Source organism: Kogia breviceps, chromosome 3 (assembly GCF_026419965.1).
Source record: "Kogia breviceps isolate mKogBre1 chromosome 3, mKogBre1 haplotype 1, whole genome shotgun sequence".
In the NCBI taxonomy this organism is placed as follows: Eukaryota; Metazoa; Chordata; class Mammalia; order Artiodactyla; family Physeteridae; genus Kogia; species Kogia breviceps.
Window position 1 is genome coordinate 2,422,273 of NC_081312.1, and position 21,032 is coordinate 2,443,304.

General features: G+C 61.7%; 1 protein-coding gene across 1 annotated transcript; it reads right to left on the reverse strand.

Moving 5' to 3' along the window:
* Window positions 1-11,276: 11,276 nt before the first annotated feature.
* On the reverse strand, window positions 11,277-20,322 carry EXOC3L4 (exocyst complex component 3 like 4). The gene is made up of 11 exons (XM_059058214.2): window positions 19,911-20,322; window positions 18,376-19,027; window positions 17,287-17,398; window positions 16,810-16,932; window positions 16,342-16,442; window positions 16,063-16,143; window positions 14,826-14,940; window positions 14,131-14,250; window positions 13,894-14,046; window positions 13,097-13,218; window positions 11,277-11,829 (listed from the first exon to the last, which is right to left on the reverse strand). Exons 1-11 carry the CDS (start codon window positions 20,320-20,322, stop codon window positions 11,637-11,639), a joined length of 2,184 nt encoding a protein of 727 aa, XP_058914197.1. The 3' UTR covers window positions 11,277-11,636.
* Between the last annotated feature and the right edge of the window lie 710 nt (window positions 20,323-21,032).

Genomic DNA, 21,032 nt, shown 5'->3' on the forward strand with positions numbered 1-21,032 from the left:
TCCTGAAATAGACGCAGACTCCGCCCCCTCCGGGCCCGCTCGCCCCGCCCACCGCCTCCGCGGAAAACCCGCGGGCGAAGGCCAAAGTAGAGCGTGGCGGGGGCTGCCTGTGTCCCCGTGTCCGGTGTCGCGCCCCCACCCCCAGGCGGTGCGGGGCCTGCCTAGCGGGGGAGCGGGGGCAGGGGTCACGACCTCCCACCGGCCCGGGCGGGGTGACTGGTCTGGCCAAGCGTCGCCGGGCTGTGTCGGGCGCGGGACCGGCACCCAGGGCGGACGGCACGGGTCTGGCGCCGACCCGTCGTACGACGGCGTCTTCCGATTGGCTGGCTGGGAGGGGCCCCCGCTCTCAGGACCACTCTGGCGCATCACAGAGCCCGCAGCCACCCCAGCTCAGCCCACCTGTGGGGAGTCCCCTTCCCCCCCGCGGGGTGCTGGGGACGGTCCCACCTGACTCCCTCGGAGGTGGGCCAGGCGGAGAATCACCCCCTCTGCAGAGAGCGTTCCCACTCTAGGTCCCACTGTGGCCGCAGAGAGCCACGGGAGGGGGCCTTCGTGGAGGAGCCTCCCTAAGGGATCGGGGGTTGGTCAGCCATGGACAAAGCACCTGTGCTGGTGCCTCGCATACGCTGTCACCATCGAGTCTTGCTTAAAACGGAGAGGTGGCTCACGTAAGTGAGTGACTTGCCCGAGGGCACACGGGCAGTCAGCGGTGGTCGGAACCCACGCCCAGGCCCGTAGGACTCCCACTGAAGCACTTTCCCTTCCAGGGACCGGCGCTGGGCCAGGACAGGCTCCTAAAGGCACCGCATGGGGACCCCGACAGCTCAGGCTTGAGTCTCACGCAGCCCAGCTTTGTCCGCGCTCGGCGTGGCCTCGAGCAGGTCGCATCCCTTTCTGGGCCTCAGTTTCCTTATCTAAGCCCCGTTTCTCTGTCAAAGGGCCGGAGGGGTGCTGGTGAAGAGCACCCCTTCCCTGTTTCACATCTTAGGAATTCCTGCCCTCTGGCAAGGACCCCTGTGGCTCAGGAATTTCCCGCCTGGGCACCAGCTTCCTTTCTGCTTCTTAATAGAGCCTCTGCCCCTCCCTCCCTTTTGTTTGCCACCCCTCCCCCTCCCCACCGGTTCCCTGCTCCCCCTGGGAACTGGGCACAGGTCTCTGCAGCCTGGGAGGCATGGCCAAGTGGGCAAGGCAGGGGGGAGATGGGGGTGCCCCCTGGAACTGAGAACTTCCTCTTCCTCCTGGGGAATGGTGGCCAAGGGCCAGTTTTGGGCTTGGACATCGATCCTGTCCCTGGGGGGCGGGGTGGGGGTGGGAAGGGGTGGCTGCGGTAAGAAGGGCTCCACCCCTTCTCTCCCTGTAGCCTCACGGGTGACATTTTTCAGATCTGAACCAAGGGTCACAGTGCCCTTGACGGGGAGGGTCATTCCAGGGGCTCGCAGTGCATAGATGGGGAGACTAAAGGCCAGAACCCCCCCTCCCCCCAAGTTCATCCAGCCAAACAGGGTAACAAGGACAGGAACCAAGGGGTCCCGGCCCAGTGCCTCCGTGGCTGCCTGCTGTGGCCTCACTGCCCAATCCCCACGCCCTCTGGCCAGGCTGCTTCTTCTAACCCCAAACAAACAGATTGGGAAATCGCCGGAGAATCCAGAGTGCTCTGGGTCACGGGCGAGGGCACAGTGTCAGGCTCAAAGATTCCACCGTCCCCGCAGAGCGCCAGACCCAGCTCTTCAGGGACCGGAAGGATGATTCACCCGGCAGATGCTGGGCAGCCACCCTCGTCCCCAACTGCCATGACACCTGCGCTCCCTCTCCACGGCCTCACCGAGCTCCAGGCTGCGGCCGGGGGGCAGGGGGGGTGGGAAAAGCTGCCCTCCCCTCCTGTGGCTGCACCAGGCACTTCCCCTTTCCCTGAGTTCAGGCAGGAGGGTCAAGCGTCACATACACGAAACCCCCAACTCAAGGTAAATCCTCTGAAAATAGGGCTGCATAGAGTGCCAAGGGGTGTGATTGCCAGTGGGGCCCACGGGGCAGGAGCTACTCTAGCCCCCTCTTGACAGAGGAGGCAACTGTCCCCAGGAGACCAGACACTTCCAGAAGGAGCAAAAGGCCAGCCAAGAATTCCACCCTCAGCAGGAAATGAGCATCAGATGCTGGCTGAGAGTGTCCCTGGCCAGCTGCTCTCCCATTCCCCACCTCCCCAGGGGATGGGCGGGGCGGGGGGGGGCTGCAGGCCAGTTCCACCTGGCAGGGAGGGCAGCACAGGAGCGGACTGGCAGTGGACCCTCCAGGCCAGCCCGGAAGTCAAGTGCGCCAGCGCCTGGCCAGGAGCTGTAGTCAGCCCCTTGCGTGCGACTCGGGGCTTGGGAGGCCCAGGACAAGTGCCTGCCCTCTGCTTGGAAATGACAGGTAACTCTTTTTTTTTAATTGTGGTAAGATACACATAACCAACTGTACCATCTGACCATTTTAAATATATCGTTCGGTGGCATGATGGCATACATTGTTACGCAAGCGTCACCGCCATCCATCTCCAGAATTTCTTCACTTTGCAAAACTGAATCTCCATGCTCATTTTTTAAACATCTTTATTGGAGTATAATTGCTTTACAATGGTGTGTTAGTTTCTGCTTTATGACAAAGTGAATCAGCTATACATATACATATGTTCCCATATCTCTTCCCTCTTGCGTCTCCCTCCCACCCTCCCTATCCCACCCCTCTAGGTGGTCACAAAGCACTGAGCTGATCTCCCCGTGCTATGCGCTATGTGGCTGCTTCCCTCTAGCTATCTATTTTACATTTGATAGTGTATATATGTCCCTGCCACTCTCTCACTTCGTCCCAGCTTACCCTTCCCCCTCCCCATATCCTCAAGTCCATGCTCTAGTAGGTCTGTGTTTTATTCCCGTCCTACCACTAATCTCTTCATGACATCTTTTTTTCTTAGATTCCATATGTATGTATTAGCATACGGTATTTGTTTTTCTACTTCTGACTTATTTCACTCTGTATGACAGCCTCCAGGTCTATCCACCTCATTACAAATAACTCAGTTTCATTTCTTTTTATGGCTGAGTAATATTCCATTGTATATATGTGCCACATCTTCTTTATCCATTCATTTGTTGATGGACACTTAGGTTGCTTCCATTTCCTGGCTATTGTAAATAGAGCTGCAATGAACATTTTGGTACTTGACTCTTTTTGAATTATGGTTTTCTCAGGGTATAGGCTCAGCAGTGGGATTGCGGGGTCGTATGGTAGTTCTATTTGTAGTTTTTTAAGGAACCTCCATACTGCTCTCCATAGTGGCTGTATCAATTTACATTCCCACCAGCAGTGCGAGAGGGTTCCCTTTTCTCCACACCCTCTCCAGCATTTATTGTTTCTAGAGTTTTTGTTGATGGCCATTCTGACCGGTGTGAGATGATATCTCATTGTAGCTTTGATTTGCATTTCTCTAATGGTTAGTGATGTTGAGCATCCTTTCATGTGTTTGTTGGCAATCTGTATATCTTCTTTGGAGAAGTGTCTATTTAGTTCTTCTGCCCATTTTTGGACTCCATACTCATTAAACACTAACTCCCCCTCCTCACCTTCGCACTAGCCTGGCACCCACCATTCTACTTTCTATCTCTATAAACTTGACTATTCTAAGTAGCTTATATAAGTGGAATCAAAAGGATAGTAATTGTCCTTTTGTAACTGGCTTATGTAACTTCGCATAATGTCATCAAGGTTCATCCATGTCGTGGCATGTATCAGAATGTCCTTCCTTTTCAAGCTTGAATAATGTTTCATTGTTTATCTTTTCATCTGTCGATGGACACCTGGGTTGTTGCCGCCTTTTGGCTGTTGTGAGTAATGCTGCTGTGAGCGTGGGAACTCAACTCTCTGTTCCAGACCCCGCTTCCAGTTCTTCTGGGTAGACAGCTGACATTTGTCGACAGGCACCAAGCTCTGTTCTAAGTGCTTCGCATGCACCAACTGATTTCATCAGACAGTCTTATGAAATGGGTACTCCGTAATTATCCCCTGTTCACAGATAAGGAAATCGAGGCACAGATAGTTCCAGTCGTGTGCTGGTCAGCGGTGGAGCTGGAAGCCACACACTAAGACTTGTGCTATAGTACTTATCCCCTAATGTTGATCAACTGAAATACAGCTTGATGCATTTAAGTCAGACACAAGGAAGGACTGACTGCTGCGCTAGGAAACTTCGAGGCAGAAATGGGAGCGTTTACTGCCCTCCACTCTTTTTGCATCTTTAAAAAAAAAAAAGAAAAGCTTTCCCAATCTGTTTCACGAGCTTGTCCAGTCCATTAACTGAGTCTTCACCCGCACCCTGTGGGGCAGCAGGGGGGGCTGACCCAGTCTTGGCAGCCAGAGAATAATGCAGACGGTGTGTGTTTAACGTCCCCCCTCTATTCCCCCTCCCGAAGCTCCCTGAAAGAGGAGTGGAAGGCAGAAGGGAGCCCCTTTGGCCCAGGGCTCAGCAGGTGCGAGGGCCGGCTGGGGGATGGGGCCGGAACCTGGCGGCACCGGGAGGACCTGGCTGGCAGGGTGGTGCCGACGACCGCGGGTGGCTTCCTCCTCAGGCCCTGCCAACTTCCCTCTGTGAGATGACTTGCACTTCCCACTGCTCCAACCCTGGCTCTCCCAGCGCTGCTCTCCCTTCACTTCTCAGGCAGTCAGCTGACCTGGGACCCTTCCTGGAGCCTCTTGTATCCCGGGGATGTCCCACTCACTAAGAGCCCTGGACAGAGCCATCGGATCCTCTGTTGCCAGGTGAGGAAACTGAGTCTCGGAGGGGTCAGTGAATGCAAAAGCTGAGGCCTTCAGGCTGGCATCTCCGCTGCCGCCCAGCCTTCCGCAAAGGGGAAGTCACTCGCTCAGGGTCACTGGCAGCTGCACCTGACCTCGGCCAGAGTCTCCTGACCCCCCTGAGGACCATGGAATGGCCAGGACAGATGACCAGGCACCACCCTCCCAGGCCAGCCCCTCGCAGGAGGGCACCCATCAGAGCAGGCGTACCCTGACAGGCAGGGTCCCCCAACCCCCAGGCAGCCGTCTACTTGTTAACAGCCCCTCTCTTCCTTCCAGGAGGAAGTCAGACCCCACACTCCTTCCTTTCTGTGTTTGGCAGATGGGGAAAATGAGGCCTGAGGAGAAATGGCTTCCACTGGTGCTCAGTGAGCCTGGCCCACTTCCCGTGCTGGAGGTGGGACCCCTCGGGAGAAAGCAGGGCCCACTGGGCAGCAGGACCCTAGTGGCCTTCTGAGGAGTGTAATGCAGGAGGGCCCCCTGGAGCGATGGCCCTCCAGGGCATCAGGGACTCTCCGTGCCGGCCCCAGTGGCCTGGCCTCTTTCCTAAATGGGCCTGGCTTTTCACAACGGCGGCTTTCGGTGGTGATGCAAGGTGGCAACTTCAGCTCCTAGCCCTGCAGACCCGGGGCTGCCCTGGTCCAGCAGCCTGCGGGCCCTTCTTCTAGACGGCATCATTTCCAGGAAAACAGCCTTACTCCGTGTAAAGTCCCACCCAGTGACAGGGGCAGGTCACGTGGCAGGAGCTCTGGTGGGAATCCCAGTGCTGTGTAGAGCCGGCCAAGGCAGAAGGGGAGTGGGGGAGCCTGCCCCAAACCACCACAGGGCCTCCCAGGTCCTCGAATCCAGGTGTTGTAACGCCTCCTCATCCGACACTAGGGAGCTCTGCCCTTCTAGACTTTGGAGAAGGAAGGCATGATGGAGGGGCTCGGGCACGGGACCTCTTGGGCCCTGGGGCACTCCGCCACTTACATCTGTGGTTCTTGGTTTTGCTTTTGTTTTTTGGCCACGCCTCAGCTTGCAGGATCTTAGTTCCCCAACCAGGGATGGAACCCCGGCCCTGGGCAGTGAAACCACTGGACCACCAGGGAATTCCCACATCTGTGTTTTTAGGCACATTGCTCCACCCTTTGGGACCTCCCGATCCCTTCTGGAAATGGAGCAGACACTTGCTCAGGGGGTTGCCAGGGAAGGCTCCAAGGAGAGCGTGCATATAAATAACAGTAACTGCTACTCGGAGGGAGTGCAAACGCCAGGCCAGGCCCTAATCCAGCACATCAGCATTTTCTCCTGTAACGCTCCCAGTTTTACACCAGGAGCTAGAGCCCAGAGAGGTGGGGTAACTGCCCAAAGCCACACAGCTAGGAAGGTGCAGAGCTGGGACCCCAGCCCAGAGAGGTCTGAATCCAGAGGCTAATTTTCTTTTAATTGAAGTATAGTTGATTTACAATATTATATTAGTTTTAGGTGTACAACATGGTGATTCGGTATTTTCCTAGATTATACTCCATTTAAAGTTATTATAAAATAAGAGGTTAATTCTTAACCCCTGCGCCGAATCCTTAGGAAGGAGGAGAGTCATAAATCACTGTGCAGAGCCAGCACAGAGTGCGCCCCAGAAACAGTGGGACTTTTCACAACATTCCTCTTTCCCACATACTAAGAGTCCAATATTTGGGGATCCTATCAATCTAAGAGCGTTAGGTTCTCTCCCGTCTGCTTTCGTAGGGCTCAGGAAAGACTGCCGTCCCCCCAACACAACTCCCTCCAACAAAAGCAGGTGCTTCACCAATGCCTGAAATGTCACTGTCCACGGATGTTCCGAGTATACAGCCCACTATCCGTGTATACAGCCATGTGTATAGCCACATGTATTGCTTCTTACAAGCTCAAGGGTCCTATAAGGAACCCTCATTGTTTGTGGGGAAGGACACAGGGAGATGGGAATAAGGAGACGTTCACTGTATATCCTTTTTGTACCTTTTAAATTTTGAACTATGTGAATGTATCACTAAAACATTAAGGTTAAAAATGAAAACATTTAACAAATGCATTTAATTATTTTTATTCTTTTTTTTTTTTTTTTTGCGGTACGCGGGCCTCTCACTGTTGTGGCCTCTCCCGTTGTGGAGCGCAGGCTCCGGACGCGCAGGCTCAGTGGCCATGACTCACGGGCCCAGCCGCTCCGCGGCATGTGGGATCTTCCAGGACCGGGGCACGAACCCGCGTCCCCTGCATCGGCAGGCGGGCTCTCAACCACTGCGCCACCAGGGAAGCCCTATTTTTATTCTTTTAAACATTTATTTATTAAACATTCGGCTGAACCGGGTCAGGTCTTAGTTGTGGCACATGGGATCTTTAATTGTGGCATGTGGACTCTTAGTTGCAGCATGCCTGGGGGATCTAGTTTCCTGACCAGGGATCGAACCCAGGCCCCCTGAATTGGGAACGCAGGGTCTTAACCACTGGACCACCAGGGAAGTCCCAACAAATGCCTTTTAAAAGCCGCTAATGAGGGCTTCCCTGGTGGCGCAGTGGTTGAGGGTCCGCCTGCTGATGCAGGGGACGCAGGTTCGTGCCCCGGTTTGGGAAGATCCCACATGCTGCGGAGCATCTGGGCCCGTGAGCCATGGCCTCTGTGCCTGCGTGTCTGGAGCCTGTGCTCCGCAATGGGGGAGGCCGCAGCGGTGAGAGGCCCGCGTACTGCCAAAAAAAAAAAAAAAAGCCGCTAATGAGCAGGTGGGTGTATGTGCACCCAGAGGATGGGAATCCCTGGAAAGATGAAGGGTTTTGTAATGACCCCATGGGTCCCAGGAGAGGAGTGGACCCAGAGGTGGGTGTGGCCTGTCCAAGAAGCAGTCCGCTCCAAGCATTTCACTAGAGCAGGGGCCCAGGGAGGCTGCCCTGAATCCCTAGACTCACTTAGCCACGGCGGTGTGACGGCTCCCAGCAACTCTGCCAGAAAGGGCTCTGCGCTGTCACCCAGTGGGCCCTGATTCCCCCAGACCTGGAGCTCTGTGGCTCAGCCCTCGTCAGCAGCCCCCGCTGATCATCTGATTGCAGTGCCTGGCACAGGCCCACTGCCCGGTGCTCTGCACCAGCTGGCTGGGGAAGGACCGTCCCATCTCCTCCCCCTGGGCCAAGGCTGGACAGTGGGCAGACACTGAGCTTGGTGGAAGGGGGCTCTGACCTGCTGGAGTTGCCTAAGGGGCTCGGGGGCAGCAAAGGAAGGGAGGGGACGGAGAGTGGCCCTGGGGACCCCGCAGCCTCCTTTCCCCACCAGGGCAGTGCTGAGGGGCCCCGCCAGGACCACAGCCTCGCCGCTGAGGGCGCTGCCCCTGCGCCTGGGGGCCCCGTGAGGTCCCGGGCCTGGAAGGGAGGGGCCGGGGTCACCAGGCAAGGAAGGAAGAGGGTGAGGCCGTGCGGGCACGGAGGTGACACGATGACTACCCCTCGCAGCAGGCCCTTGGTGCCGGGTCTCTTTGGCCGGTGTCATCTACCCCTGAGTTCCCTCACCTGCTGGGCGCTCCCTCCCACGTCGCAGATAAGGAGACTGAGCCTCAGAGGGGAAAGGGCCCATGTCACCAGCTGTGGGAGGGCAGCGCTGAGACCTGAACACGCTCAAGCATGGGCGAAGGGCCACAGAGGGTACAAGCCCAGGTGGAGCTAGGGTGGACACCCAGGTCCCTCCTGTCACCCCAGGCTGTCCTTGGGTAGTCAGGCTGGGTTCATCCTGTCCTCGGACCTGAGCACCCTGCCTTGGGCAGGCGGCCCCCACACCCTTTCACTGCCCTCCAGCCTCATCAAGGACCCACAGGCTCAGGGCCAGAGACCAGAGGTGACCCTCAGTCCACGAGGGAGCCCCAGGAAACATGGGCACTGGGGGAAGCCAAGCTGAGCCAAAGTGGGGAGAGTGGGGGGCCATGCGGGGGGAGGGAGTGGCCAGGCAGAGGTGCGGCCAGGGGTCAGAGGTAGGGCCCAGGACCCGAGATCTAGGGGCAAACAGGATGTCCTGCTGCACAGGGGAACACAGACACCAGGCAAGGCCCCCCTATCCCCGGGCACTGACAGGGGCTGGCACATTCCAGGAACGCACACACGTGTGAACACACACGCACACACATGCACACACACACACACGTTTCCTTATCAGCCAGACAACATGGTTCACAAGTCCGGAAGCAGCTCTGAGAGTCAGCCCCCTCCCCCCATGCTTGGCCTGGACAACAGGATGGCCAAGGAAGCACTCTGGCTCTTCGCAAGGCCTCATGGGACCTGGTGGGCAGGGGGGGTCCTGAGCACAGCCTCCAAGCCCGGGGCAGAACAGCCAATGGCCAGAACCCTGAACCTGAGCCAGCCCTGGGTCCCCTGGCCTCAGCCCTCCCTCCAGTCCACAGCCTCCCCGGCTGCACCCTCATAGAAGCTGCCGTCTGGCTTCCTGCTCACCCCAGCTTGGCCTTGGGAAGCTGACCCCAGCCCCCCGACTCTGCTGGGCTCACAGGAACATCCACAGGGCACACATACCCACCCGGGCATGGAGGCTCCTGCCAGGAAAACCCTGACTCTCTGTCTCTGGGCCTGGGTCTCAGCCTAAACCCTTCCTACTGCCGCATCAGGAGGCCGCGCGGACCCACAGCCCTCCCCAGCCTCCTGCTCAGGGCCTCACCCACTCACTGACACCGCCCACCTCAGGACTCACTGACAGAGTCCCCCACCCCTGCATCCAGCCTCTCCTCGGCTTTTGCTTGCAGATGGTGGCCTGGCCAGACACCTGCGAACATGGGGTCACGGCTGGCTTTACGGCAGGCTCTTAACTTCACTCTTCCCGGCCTGGGAGGCACAGACAGAACCCCTATTTCACAGCTGGAAAAACTGAGGCACAGAGAGGTGAAGAAACTTGCCTAGTCTCCTGGCTGGAAAGTGGTAGAGCTGGATCCCCTCCCACCTCTGCAGCCTGGCTTAGAAACCCAGCCCCAGGACTCTCAGCCTGCAGCCAAGGGGCTCAGGCAAGGTCAGGCCTGTCAGGGTCAGGGTGAGGACCAGGGGCTGCAGGAGGGGGCCTCCTTGAGGGGCCTGGGGCCTGGGACTCAAATGTGGGATGGGGTGGCAGGGGCTCCCAGGGGAGAACCTGGCCAGGACCAAACCATATCAAGGCTTCCTATACCCTCACCCGACCCCCCCACCCCCACCCCGCGGCCTGAGACTCTCGCCCAGGCCACTGCAGGCCCCTGGGCTTACAGGTGGGGTCAGGCTGACCTGTCAATCACCTGCCCCTCCCTAGGGAGAGAGGTGCCCCTCCGATACTTCCCCTCTCCCTGGCTGTGAGGATCCCAGGCCACCCGTGCTGGGGCCTGCTGTGAAGCAGTGCCAAACTCCATCCTCCGTTGGCCTCAGTTTCCCCACTGACACAAAGACCGCTTGTCAGCCTCAGCACTCACACACCCCGCCCCCGTGCCTGTTCCCGGAGCCTGGGAACCCCATCCTCTCCTGTTCCTCCTTCCTGCCCTGCTGAACCCCACCCCCGCTGGATTCCCCACTTGGGAAGACCTGGACACTCCCTCAGCACCCTGCCGGCCCCACCCCTGGCCAGGTGCACCTATGGAACAGGCTGCCCCTGGCACCCGCTCCCCGCCGGGACCCCGAAAGGGGACTGGGGGGAAAGGCACCTATCGCTGCCTCCGGCAGCATCCTGTCAGTCGGCCCATCTCAGAGCTCGGCCTTCCTGCCAAGCCCGAGGTTATGGACGCATGGGTTCCACAGCAGCCTCAACTGCAGGCTGGAGCCCAATTTTAGCACCAACTTTGTGCTAGAGGAAAATGAAGAGGAGCGCGCGCAGGGGCGCAGCGGGGTCACGTCCTTGCAGCGCCGCACCCAGAGCCGAGACCTGCAGGGCCGAGCCCTCATACACACGCTCCAGGCTGACACTTGCCCTGCAGCAGCTCTCACTGCTGGCAAGTCCCTCTCACAACTAACCCAAATACCTCAAGCTGCAGAACAAGGCTTGGCCTTTTCTTGTCTCCCAGGGCCCAGGCCTACTTAGAACTGGACAGAGCAGCGCCCCCACCCCCCGCTGGGCAAATCTCACTAGGCACACGGCACTGGGGGCCCGGGGTCAAAGCCTGTCTTGCTCTGCAGCCACAGGGGTGAGCCTTTCCAGTTCGAGACCTGCCTCAGTCTCCCCATTTGTACAGAGAGCAGGAAACAGCCATCACCAAATGGAGTCACCACGGAACCCCTGGCTGGACCCTGGATGCACGGGAACCCAGGCCTCCTGCCTGAAGTCAACTTGGCCTGCCCGTCCTTAGGGAGACACCATTTTATTTTATTTTTTATTTTTTTGCGGTACGCGGGCCTCTCACTGCTGTGGCCTCTCCCGCCGCGGAGCACAGGATCTGGACGCGCAGGCTCAGCGGCCACGGCTCACGGGCCCAGCCGCTCCGCGGCACGTGGGATCTTCCCGGACCGGGGCACGAACCCGTGTCCCTTGCATTGGCAGGCGGCCTCTCAACCACTGCGCCACCAGGGAAGCCCCGAGACACCATTTTAATTCATGTTTAAAAATAAATACTCTGTCCTTCACTTTCAGATTGGGGCTGCGCTGGGAGGCCTTCATGGCTGGGAAGTTCTGACGCTCCCGAACCCTCCCCCGCAAATGCCTGAAATGCCTCTCATGGCTGTTCCTTCTGGTCACCAGCCATGAGTGGCTGAGGATGGAAATTCCATGACTGCGGGCTGCTGACTTGGGGCTCAATGCCTGGGGGAAGGTGGCCAACCCTCCACCTGGGGTCGGCCCCCTCTCAGGCCCAGGAGCACTAGAGGCAGGTGATTAGCACATCCATGGAGGTGGGCACCTCGATCTCCTCGAAGAGCACGTGGCCCCCAGCAGCGCCGGGGCCCCCTGCCTTGGCCGCGGCCCTCAGCAGGTCCTGGGCATGCGTCAGGAGGTGCTGGTTCCGACGGCGGCCCAGTCGGCGCAGCGCTAGAATGGCCAGCACGTGGTCCCGCCTGCAGAGACACGCGGACCCTCACTGCAGACCCAGCAGCTTCAATGACACCCCAGACCCCGAGGTGAGGAGAACCCCGGGGGCTTGGGCTGGAAGTACGAGTGCACCCAGCATTCCTGGAGCCTGGTCCCAGAGATACTGAGAATGAGCCAGGAGGAGCAGTGCTCTTGGAGGAGCTGGCTGGGCCCTGAAGCGTGCGAAGCCACGTGGAGGCGGGAGCGCAGGCCTCTGTGGCCTATGCAGAGGTTCAAGAAACCTAGTGGATTGAAGGAGGCAGCAATGCGGCCACACGGGGGCGGGGCCGGGGGCGCCGCTGGCCTCAGAAAGGAGTCAGGGCCTCCTGCCTCCAGCCCTGTGCAGGGAGCCACAGCCAGGCAGCACGCAGAGAGGCGGCACAGGGGTGGGAGGCCTGCGCCCAGTGGCGTCAGGAGCTCCCCCTCCCCTCCCGAGCACCCCAAGAAGGTCGAAGCGCCGCCCCACAAGCTAGGGAGGGAAGGCCAGCCCAGGGCAGGAAAACCGGGAGGAGCCAGAAAGGGAACCTCGGGCGCTTGGAGGGGAGGGGTGGTCACTGCGGGCTGGCGGCGGGAATTCTCCCCGGGGGGGCGGGGTGCAGGGCAAGGCGGTGGGTCCAGGAAGGAGCTAGGCCGGGGGTTTTCTGCAGTCTCCCCACCCTGGAATCTCCAAGACCATGGAGAGATTCGGGCTGGGATTTCCACGGGTACCATGACTCACCACGCCCCCTCCCAACACACACCCGGGGATCAAAGCCTCCTTCCTCCTGGCCAGGTCTGGAGCTTCCAGAAAGGGCCTTCTCCCAGGGGTGGGGGCCGCGGCCTCCCCTCAGCCTCCCGGGGGGAGGGACGTGTCCTCACCGTCAGACGCGGGAGGAGGGGCTCCCACTCCCTTCAGATTCCAGGGGTGGGGACGTGTCTCCCCATCTCACCACAGGACTGAAGGCGGATGGCGAGAGTAGCCCACGAGGGAAGGGCAGCCCCGATCCCACGAGGCCTCCCCACAGCCTGAAGGCCGGGGGCCCGCAGCTCCTGCACCTGCGCCCTCAGGCCGGCGCTAGTCCGAGCCCCGCCCGGGAGGCGCCCCTCCCCTCCCCCCCCTCTCCCTCCCCCTCCCCCTCCCCCTCCCCCGAACCAGCTCGCGCCGCCCTCAGGCTCCTCGCCCGCCCACCTTCAGCCTCAGGGGCACTTCTGAAGGCACGAGTCCCCCGACCCCAGGGCCCCGCGGGGCCCGTCAGGATCTAGTGGGGGACGGACCTGATGTCGGGGTAGCTCCCGATGAGTGTCTCCAGGTGCCGCCGGATGTCGTCTTTGTAAGTCTCGCCCAGTATGTCCGCCACGCACGGGATAGCTCGGCTCAACCAAGTGGCCTCGGAGCCCTACGGACACAGGGAGACGCGTGCGGGGCGGGCCACTGTCCCCCCCCCCAGAACCCCCTTGCCGCCCCTGCCTGCAGCCCCTCCATTAGAGCCCCTTAGAGCCCTCCTGAAGCCACCACCGCGGTCCCACTGGGTTGCCTCCTGCATCGCGGAAGGGGACGCGGGCCTCGGCAGCGTGGACTCAGTCGCAGCTCAACAGCCATCTTCCCTCCCCCACGATAGAGAACGGAGGTGTCTTCCAGAATCTGCTCAGATGGGTAAACCGAGGCCCCGCGGGCAAGTCCTGCCTCGAGTCGTACAGCGGGTGGGCGACCAGCAGCCCAGATAAGGGGTGTATGTGTAGCGAGGAGGTGCCTGAGCTCGAACTGCTCGGGGTCAGGGGCGCGGGGAGAGGTCTTCCATAGTCCCCGCCCATCAGACGGGGCTGCGACCCTCATCCCTTCCCCCCACACCCCACAAGCTGCATGCAAATGAATGCAAACGTATGCAAAGTGTCGTCGCCACCGGCCCGCTCGTCTGGGGGAGTGCGCAGAATCACTTCCGCCAAAGCCTGCCCCGCGGGGGCTCGTAAAGGTGCGAGCGGAAATGAGAATGGGGGGCGCTAGTGGGGGGTCCCCACGCTGGAGGCCCCCCCCCAGGAGGCCAGCACTCCGGGCAGCCAGGCAGTGCTCCTACCAAGCCCTGGAAGGTGTTGCCAATGGCCTGGGCGTCCAGCCCCATCTTCTGGGAGCCACTCACGCGCTCCACACCCCGGAACCGTTCAGGGGGACTCAGCGCCTGCGCCAGGTACTCGCGGACGACGTAACGGTGCACCTCCTGCAGAGTCTCCTGGGCGGCCAAAGCGGGGGGTCTGGGTCAGGGTCAACCGTAGGGGCCCTGGGCATGCCCCCACCACAGCCCGCCCCCTCATACCTGCGCCCGGGGCGGGACCACGTGCTCGAGGTGGCCGGCAAATGCCACCACCTTGTCCAGGAGGGGCTGCAGCACGTCCTGTGTCAGCCAGGCCTTGGTGCACAGGACCTTGAAGAGCGGCTGGGGGCAGAGGGGGTCAGGAGTCTTCTAGCCAGGTGTCCTCCCCATCCACTAGACCCTCCCCTGGGAGCCCCGTGCATGGCTCCTGACAGGGGTGTTTCAGGCCAAGGGACAGTCTGTCAACAGGAAGAAATTCTGGGGAGCTATCTGACCCCCTTCTCTACGGTACCTTGGTGACATCCCCTCTCCTGACACAAATTATGTCACTAGGCCTTTCCCAGGGACTGCCTCCTCCAGGCCTGGAGCCCCCAGTAGGCAGAGTTTGAGTTTGAGTTTGAATTTGAGCCTCTGGCCAGGCCTTGCTCGGGCAGTCCTGGGGGGGCCTTGAGAGGCCAGATGAGGAGCAGTTTCTTGGACACACCCTCTCTGAGACGTGGAGACCGAAGAAGGTAGTTGTTTCCCAACTGTTCCTGCTCAGCTGGGAACTTGTCTGGGTTCCCTGCCGCCCCCCGACACAGCCCCCCAGCACTGCCCCCACAGTAAATGAATGCCGTGACTTGGGCTTCCAGGCTCCAGGACACAGGGGGCACCTGCTGGGCATGGAAAGTGGGGAGAGAAGGGCCCATCCCCCTCACCTGCACATCACCCTGCAAGCCCTGGAGCAGCCGCTTCTGAAAGGCGCAGGTGGCAGCCACCAGGGGCTTCTCCAGCTCTTCAAGGCTTCCTGGGAACCTGGCCAGAAGATGAGTTCTGGGGAGGGGCCAGGACAGGGGACAAAGTGAGCAAGGGGAGCAGGCTGGGGTCAAGGCCTGGCCTACAGCCATGGAGGCTGGTGCCACACCAACTCCATTCACTTAGACTATGTGAAGGGCAGCCCCCCTGGGGCTGCACAGTGCAGTAGCCCTGGGAGCCGAGTCACGTGAGGGGGCAGCACTGTGCCCCAGATCATAGAGGGGCGGGGCAGTGGAGTGGCGGTGGTCCCACTGCATGGCAGAGCTCCCCCCGCGGCAGCACTGAGCCGAACCTGCATCCTTCTTGGTGACAGAACAGTGCAACGCAGCCATTCCTGACACGGGGGCCTCCTTTGAGCCTCCTAACTGCCTCTCCAAACATTATAATGTCCCCATTTCACTGTTGAGTAAACCGAGGTCCAGGCTCTGCCTGGTCCCCGGCCCAGGGACACAGAAAGGCAGACTAAATTTCCATCAGGGGCTTGGCCAGAGACTGCCTACCAAGGAACAGAGAATGTTCCCTGGGGCTGAACCCCAGGGTCCCCCGTGCCCAGGGCCAGTCTGGCACGGATTAGGGACAAGAGAGTGTTATAGAAGCAGTGCCTCAGCGTGGTCAGGCTTTGGGTCCACACAGACCTTGTTCACGTCCCAGATCCAGTACGTACTGTCTGTGTGACCGTGGACAAGTGGCGTTTCCTTTCCGAGCCTCCACGTTCCCATCTGTACATGGGGACCCCACCCTTGCGCTGCAGCAGCTGATGCATCTTATGCGGGGGGACACTAACGCTTGGCACAGAAGGGGGACAGCCAGTGCCAGCCCACGGGGGCCCTCTGCCTTCTGGGGGTAGATAAACCCGGGCCCCAGCAGGAGCAAAGCCCTGGGGGGAGTGTCAGGGAGGGCTTCTTGGCCTCTGCTCGGCCTTGCAACTCCCCGCATCCCTTCCAGGGCCTCAGCTCTGCGGAGCCGAGAGAGGACCCCACAGCGGGGACGGAGGCGGAGAGGGGGGCTATCCGCGGAGGCCTCCTGGGAAGGCCGCCTGAGGCCGCCGCGGTAGCCTTCAGGGTCCCGGTTCCCTGAGTTTGCGCGCCCCCTGCCGGCCACGCTCGGCACCGCCCCTGCGGAGGAGCGAGAGAAACCCACCTGAACTCCTCGCAGGCATTGATGTTGGCGCACAGATTAGGCTCGCTCACCGCCCCCGACTCCAGGAAAGCCTTTTCAAACCTGGGGGAGAGGTACGCACAGGTCTTGGAGACTCTCTGGCTTCTATGACCTCGTTTCCGCCCTCCCTCGGGCCTTATGATGAGGCTTGTCCTGGGATCTCGGACACTGAGCAAACAGGATGGGCCCTCCCCAGGGACGACCACCGTCCACACCCTGGCCACTCCCCCCACCACACCCCGGCCCAAGATGCGCCCCTACCTGGGCAGGAAGAGGCCAAGCGCGCGCGCGCAGATCCGCAACGTGGTGGCCTCCAGCTCCGCGGAGATGGCGCCGGCTGCCTTCACGTGCTCTGCCACGAGCTGAGAGCGATGCCACGCGCTGAAGGCGCTTCTGAGCCCTCAGTCCCGATGCCCCCAGCCCCCCAGCTCGTGGCCCAGTGACGTCTCCAGCCTGCCCTGCTCTTCCGCACGGTCTCGCCAGCCACTTCCGGCGGCCCCAACCTCGAGGTCAGCCCTCCCAACTCCCCACACCCACGGGGCCACCTGCTAAGCTGGGAACTGTGGCCCGGCGCTCCCAGCTTGGCCAGGCGACCCGAGGGCCTCTGATGCGGCCCCACGTGGGGCCTCAAGCTCCCGTCTAATGGGGAGAGGCGGTTATGACTAATTTACAGCTCTGGGTGTCTCTACCGCCTGAGGCCCAAACACATGTCCCTCCTTCTGGGCTCACCATGCGTACGTCGATGGACAGCGGCGTGTGGTAGTGGCCCTGCAGCATGTCGGGGGCCTCGGCAGCCACCCAGCGACTCTGTTCTACCTGCAGAATGCCACCAAAGCAGCTCGCGATCTTGGTCTGTGCGGGGTAAGGAAGGGGCCACGGTGAGACCCTCCCAGGAAGGAGGTCCCCTACCTCCCGAGCCCCGAGCCCCGAGCCCCGTCGTGCGCCCTTGGAGACAAGGGCCACCCTGCTGGTGCACAGGCCCACGCCTGAGAGCACGGAGCCTCCCTGCAGTGGGGCGGCCACACTCAACCTGGACCCCACCCACGGGGAACATTCCACAAGGTGGGGGGTGGTCAGCCAGGCCTAGACCTGGGCAACGGGAACCGGACGCTGCTTCTCCTCCAGGCAGCCGTGGAGCTCAAGGCAAACGTGAGTGACGCAGGGCGGCCGAGGGCCCCCTCCAGCCTGGCCCCCGGCTGCCCTTACCTCCAGGAAGCTGGTGTAGTCGCTCTCGAGTCGGGCCCACACATCGGGTGCCAGGAGCGGGGGCAGTGGCTCCGAGGGCAGAGCCAGGTCCTGGGAGCCCAGGAAATCAGGACTGGAAGGCAGGGTGGAGCCTGAAGTTCTGAGCAGAACTCTGATGGGGCAGCGGCTGCCCCTACTTCCCTCTGGATAGGCTCAAAGCCTAATGCCATCACCGCGAGGGCCCCGAATCTGGGCTGCTCACATACTCGGCCCCCCACCATGCCCTCCAGGTTTCCATGCCAGACACCCCTCCCCGCAGCTTCTGGCTGCAGGACTTCCTGGCACCCTAATCAATCAGCCGTGTGGGCACAGAATGCATAAAGATGGCCGTCCCGATGGACCTTGACCAGGTTGCCTCGGGTGTGACCTCTACCCTCACGGTCAGGGTACACCCAAGACTGAACTCTGAATGCCCCCAGGACCATGCAGCTGAGGGACCAGCCACTGTCCTGTCCGCACTAGGGAGGCCCAGACAGGGGCGGGTACTTGTCTGAGGCCACGGTGCATATGAAGGAACCCAGGACTTTGGCGTCCTCCTCCGGCTTGCCTGTCTGCCCATGGGCCTGGGGAGCGCTCAGCGGGAGAGGCGAGCCACCCCATCGCGTTCTGCAGAGCCCTGAACCCAGGTGTCCATCCGAAGCGAGGGCGGGGCTGAAAGCCAACTCACGCCCAGCGCTGTGAGCCCTCGGTTGTGTCCTGCCTGGAGGGGTGCCCTTTGCTAATTCACTCAGAGGCACCCCGTGGACTAGCTTGTGCCTAACTGGGCCCCCTGTCTCATAAGCAATCCCCGCCCCCCACCGGGATGCTCTCCAGCTTCAGGAACCGGCGGATGGATGGCCCCTCTCCCCTCTCGGGAGACCACCGTGGTCTAGAACGGGGAGAAGAGAACGTCGAAGGCCCCCGGATCGGACGCCCAATCGCCAGCACTCCCCGGGGAGGAAAAGGGGAAGAAAGGTGCCCTGTGCTCTTTAGAGCAGGTTCCTGAAGGCCTCTCGTGTGGGCAGTTCGAGCCCCTCCTTGCCCCTCATGGCGTCCTGGCTGGGGCCTCACCTGCTGTAGACATTGGAGGCCCAGTCCAGCAGGACGTAGAGCTGCTCGCAGCCACGGGCGTCGTGCGCCAGCTCCTGGAGGCGCTGGGCCACTGCGCCGTGGAAGGCGCGCAGGTAGGCCTCCCACGCGGGATAGCCGGCGGCCGCGTAAGCCGGGTGCACCTCCAGCTGCACCTTCTGCAGGTCGCGGCGAACCAAGCGGCCGAGCTCGGCCAGAAGCTGGGCCAAGCCGGAGGCACCCTCGGCTGCCCCCGGGGCCTCCCCCGCGCTCACCTGCTGCACGCGCGCCTGCGCGCTCCGGCGCACCGCGTCCTCCCAGTGCTGGCGCCAGTGGCGCGGCGTGCGCAGAAAGTCTCCGTCCGCAGGGGGCTCTGGGTGGGCCTCCTCTTCCGCGCGCACCACGCGGGCCAGCTCCGCGAGCACGGCCGCGTCCACGCCGTCCGGGCCCAGGGTCTCGAGCACGATGGCGCCGATCTCCGCGGCCAGCCCGTCGTAGTGCAGGCACACGTCCATGGCGCGCCGCGCAAAGCCCGTGGGGTCCTGCTCGAAGGTGCGCGAGGCCTTCTCGGCCACTAGCCGAGTCTCGAGGTGCCGCAGCTGCTCGAAGGCCGCCAGAAGCTTCCGCTCCGTGATGAGGTCGGCCACAGATTTGTCTTTTGCGAGGTCGGGTGAGAAGAGGGTCAATGAGGGGGACGCCCCAGCTAGGCCGGTCGGCCCCGATCCCACACATCCGGAGCCAGGCTGCCGGGCCCCAGGGCTGCATCTGAAGGCCTGCTCCAGGAGCGACAGCCCCAGGTGTCGTGTCCTTTGGAATCACCTCTGAAGAGGCAGAACCCCAGGTCCCAAGCCTGGCTCAAAACTGCAGTTGGGATTGGCCCCTGCCTTCCCTGCTGTCAGCCGCGACCTCCCCTCCCCCCGCTCCCATTCCCACTGTGCCAGCTCTACAGAAGGGGACCCGGTGGCCTCAAGTGCAGTTCTGACTGCAGCTCCAGTGAGGTCGGAGCTCAGGCTGGGCCTGCCCGGGCTCCTGCCCCAGCGTCCAGCTTCAGCACTTCCTGCTGTTCCCTGCTCTGGGCCAACCTCCAGCCCCTAGGAGCACTCTACCTTCACCTGCCTCCTCGCTTCAGGGCCCTACTCCAATGTGTCCTCTCCTGGGCAGCCCCCTGACCTCCCCTCTGCCCCATGGCTCACGGGCACCCTCTGTGACCCTGTGATCTGAGAGGGCCAGTGTCTTCTCCACCACTCTGGTTTGGCCAGGAGCCAGGCTGTGGAAGCCTGTGGAGTTCTGGGGTCCTGCAGATCTGGGTTCACGTCCCATTTTTCCACTTCCCAGCTGTGAGACTCGAGGCAAGTCACTTAACCTCTCTGAGCCTCACTTTTCTCAGCTGCCCTTGTTGCGATGTTGGAAGAATTTAACGCGAGATTGTGCAGGGGCAGGGGTTTGGGGTAGCTGGGCAGGAGAGCCTGTCAGGAAGCCTGGGCCCCACCGCCCCCTCTCTGGCCTCGGTTTCCTCCCCTGCTTAGCGGTGAGGAAGCCCTCACCTTCTGGTTCCGCAGGCCCCACCCCAGTGGACGACTGCGCGCTGACACCGTCCGTGGCCCTCGAGGGCGCCTCCCGGCCGTGGGCCACCCGCGGCCCAGTGGTAGCCTGGATCGGGTCAGCAGCCGGGCCCTCGTCCAGAGCATGCCATAAGGACCGGAACAAGAAGCGAGAGCTGCGCCTGAGCAGGCCTGGGTCCTCCTGGGGCGCGCAGCCCGAGGCCCGCTGGCTTGCCTTTGAGAAGGCCCGCCGAAAGGTGCCCAGGCCAGGCCTCAGGCCCTCCCGATGGGCGCTGGACGCATCCTCGCTGCTTGCCCTCCGAGTGCCCTGAGCTGGGATCTGGGGTGCCACTGGCTCCCTGGGGCTGTGTGGCTCGGGCCCAGAGGCCGCTGTCTGAGGCGACGGCATCTTGGCGGCAGCAGAGCTGGGGGCGAAAAGGAGGCTCAGGAAGCCCTGGGGGGGTGCCCAGGCCCCAGGAGCAGACACAGAACCTGTGAGAGCCCTGTGGGGGTGTGCTGGGGCCCAGCGGCTTGGTCAGGGAAGCTTTCCCCAGGAGGTGACCCCAGGACTGTCAAAAAGGAAATGTCACCAGGCAGCTCCCATGGCCAGAGCCCTCTTTGTACCAGGCTGCAGCCACTTCTGCAGACACAGACAGCTGCTTCTATCAGGAAACCTTCCCTGACACCATCTTCCAAGAAGGTCTCCCCCAGGTACCCACCTCACCGGCTTTGCCAGGCCAGACCCTCCCATCCGAGCTGGAGAGGGAACTGAGCACGCGGGTTCTGGGGCACAGCCTGACCTGCAGCCCACAGTCCCCGGGGCTGGGCCCAGAAACCATATCCAGGACTTCCTGGACCTCAGGTCCTGAGGCTAAAACGCCCCCCGCCACAAGCCACTCACCGCCCCCCCCCCCCCCCTTCAGCTCACCCCCATCCAGCCATCAGGCCTAACTGCTGCTCAAAGCGGAGCTCAGGGACCCCCGAGGGAGGCCAGGCCTTTTCCCTGGGTGTCTCAGAACTGGAGGGAGGTGGGGTCAGGCTGGAGGAGGCTGGCCCAGGCCACCGGGGGCTTATCGGGGCCTTGCAGGCTGCGGGGAAGGCCGTGGGAGGGGCCAAGCT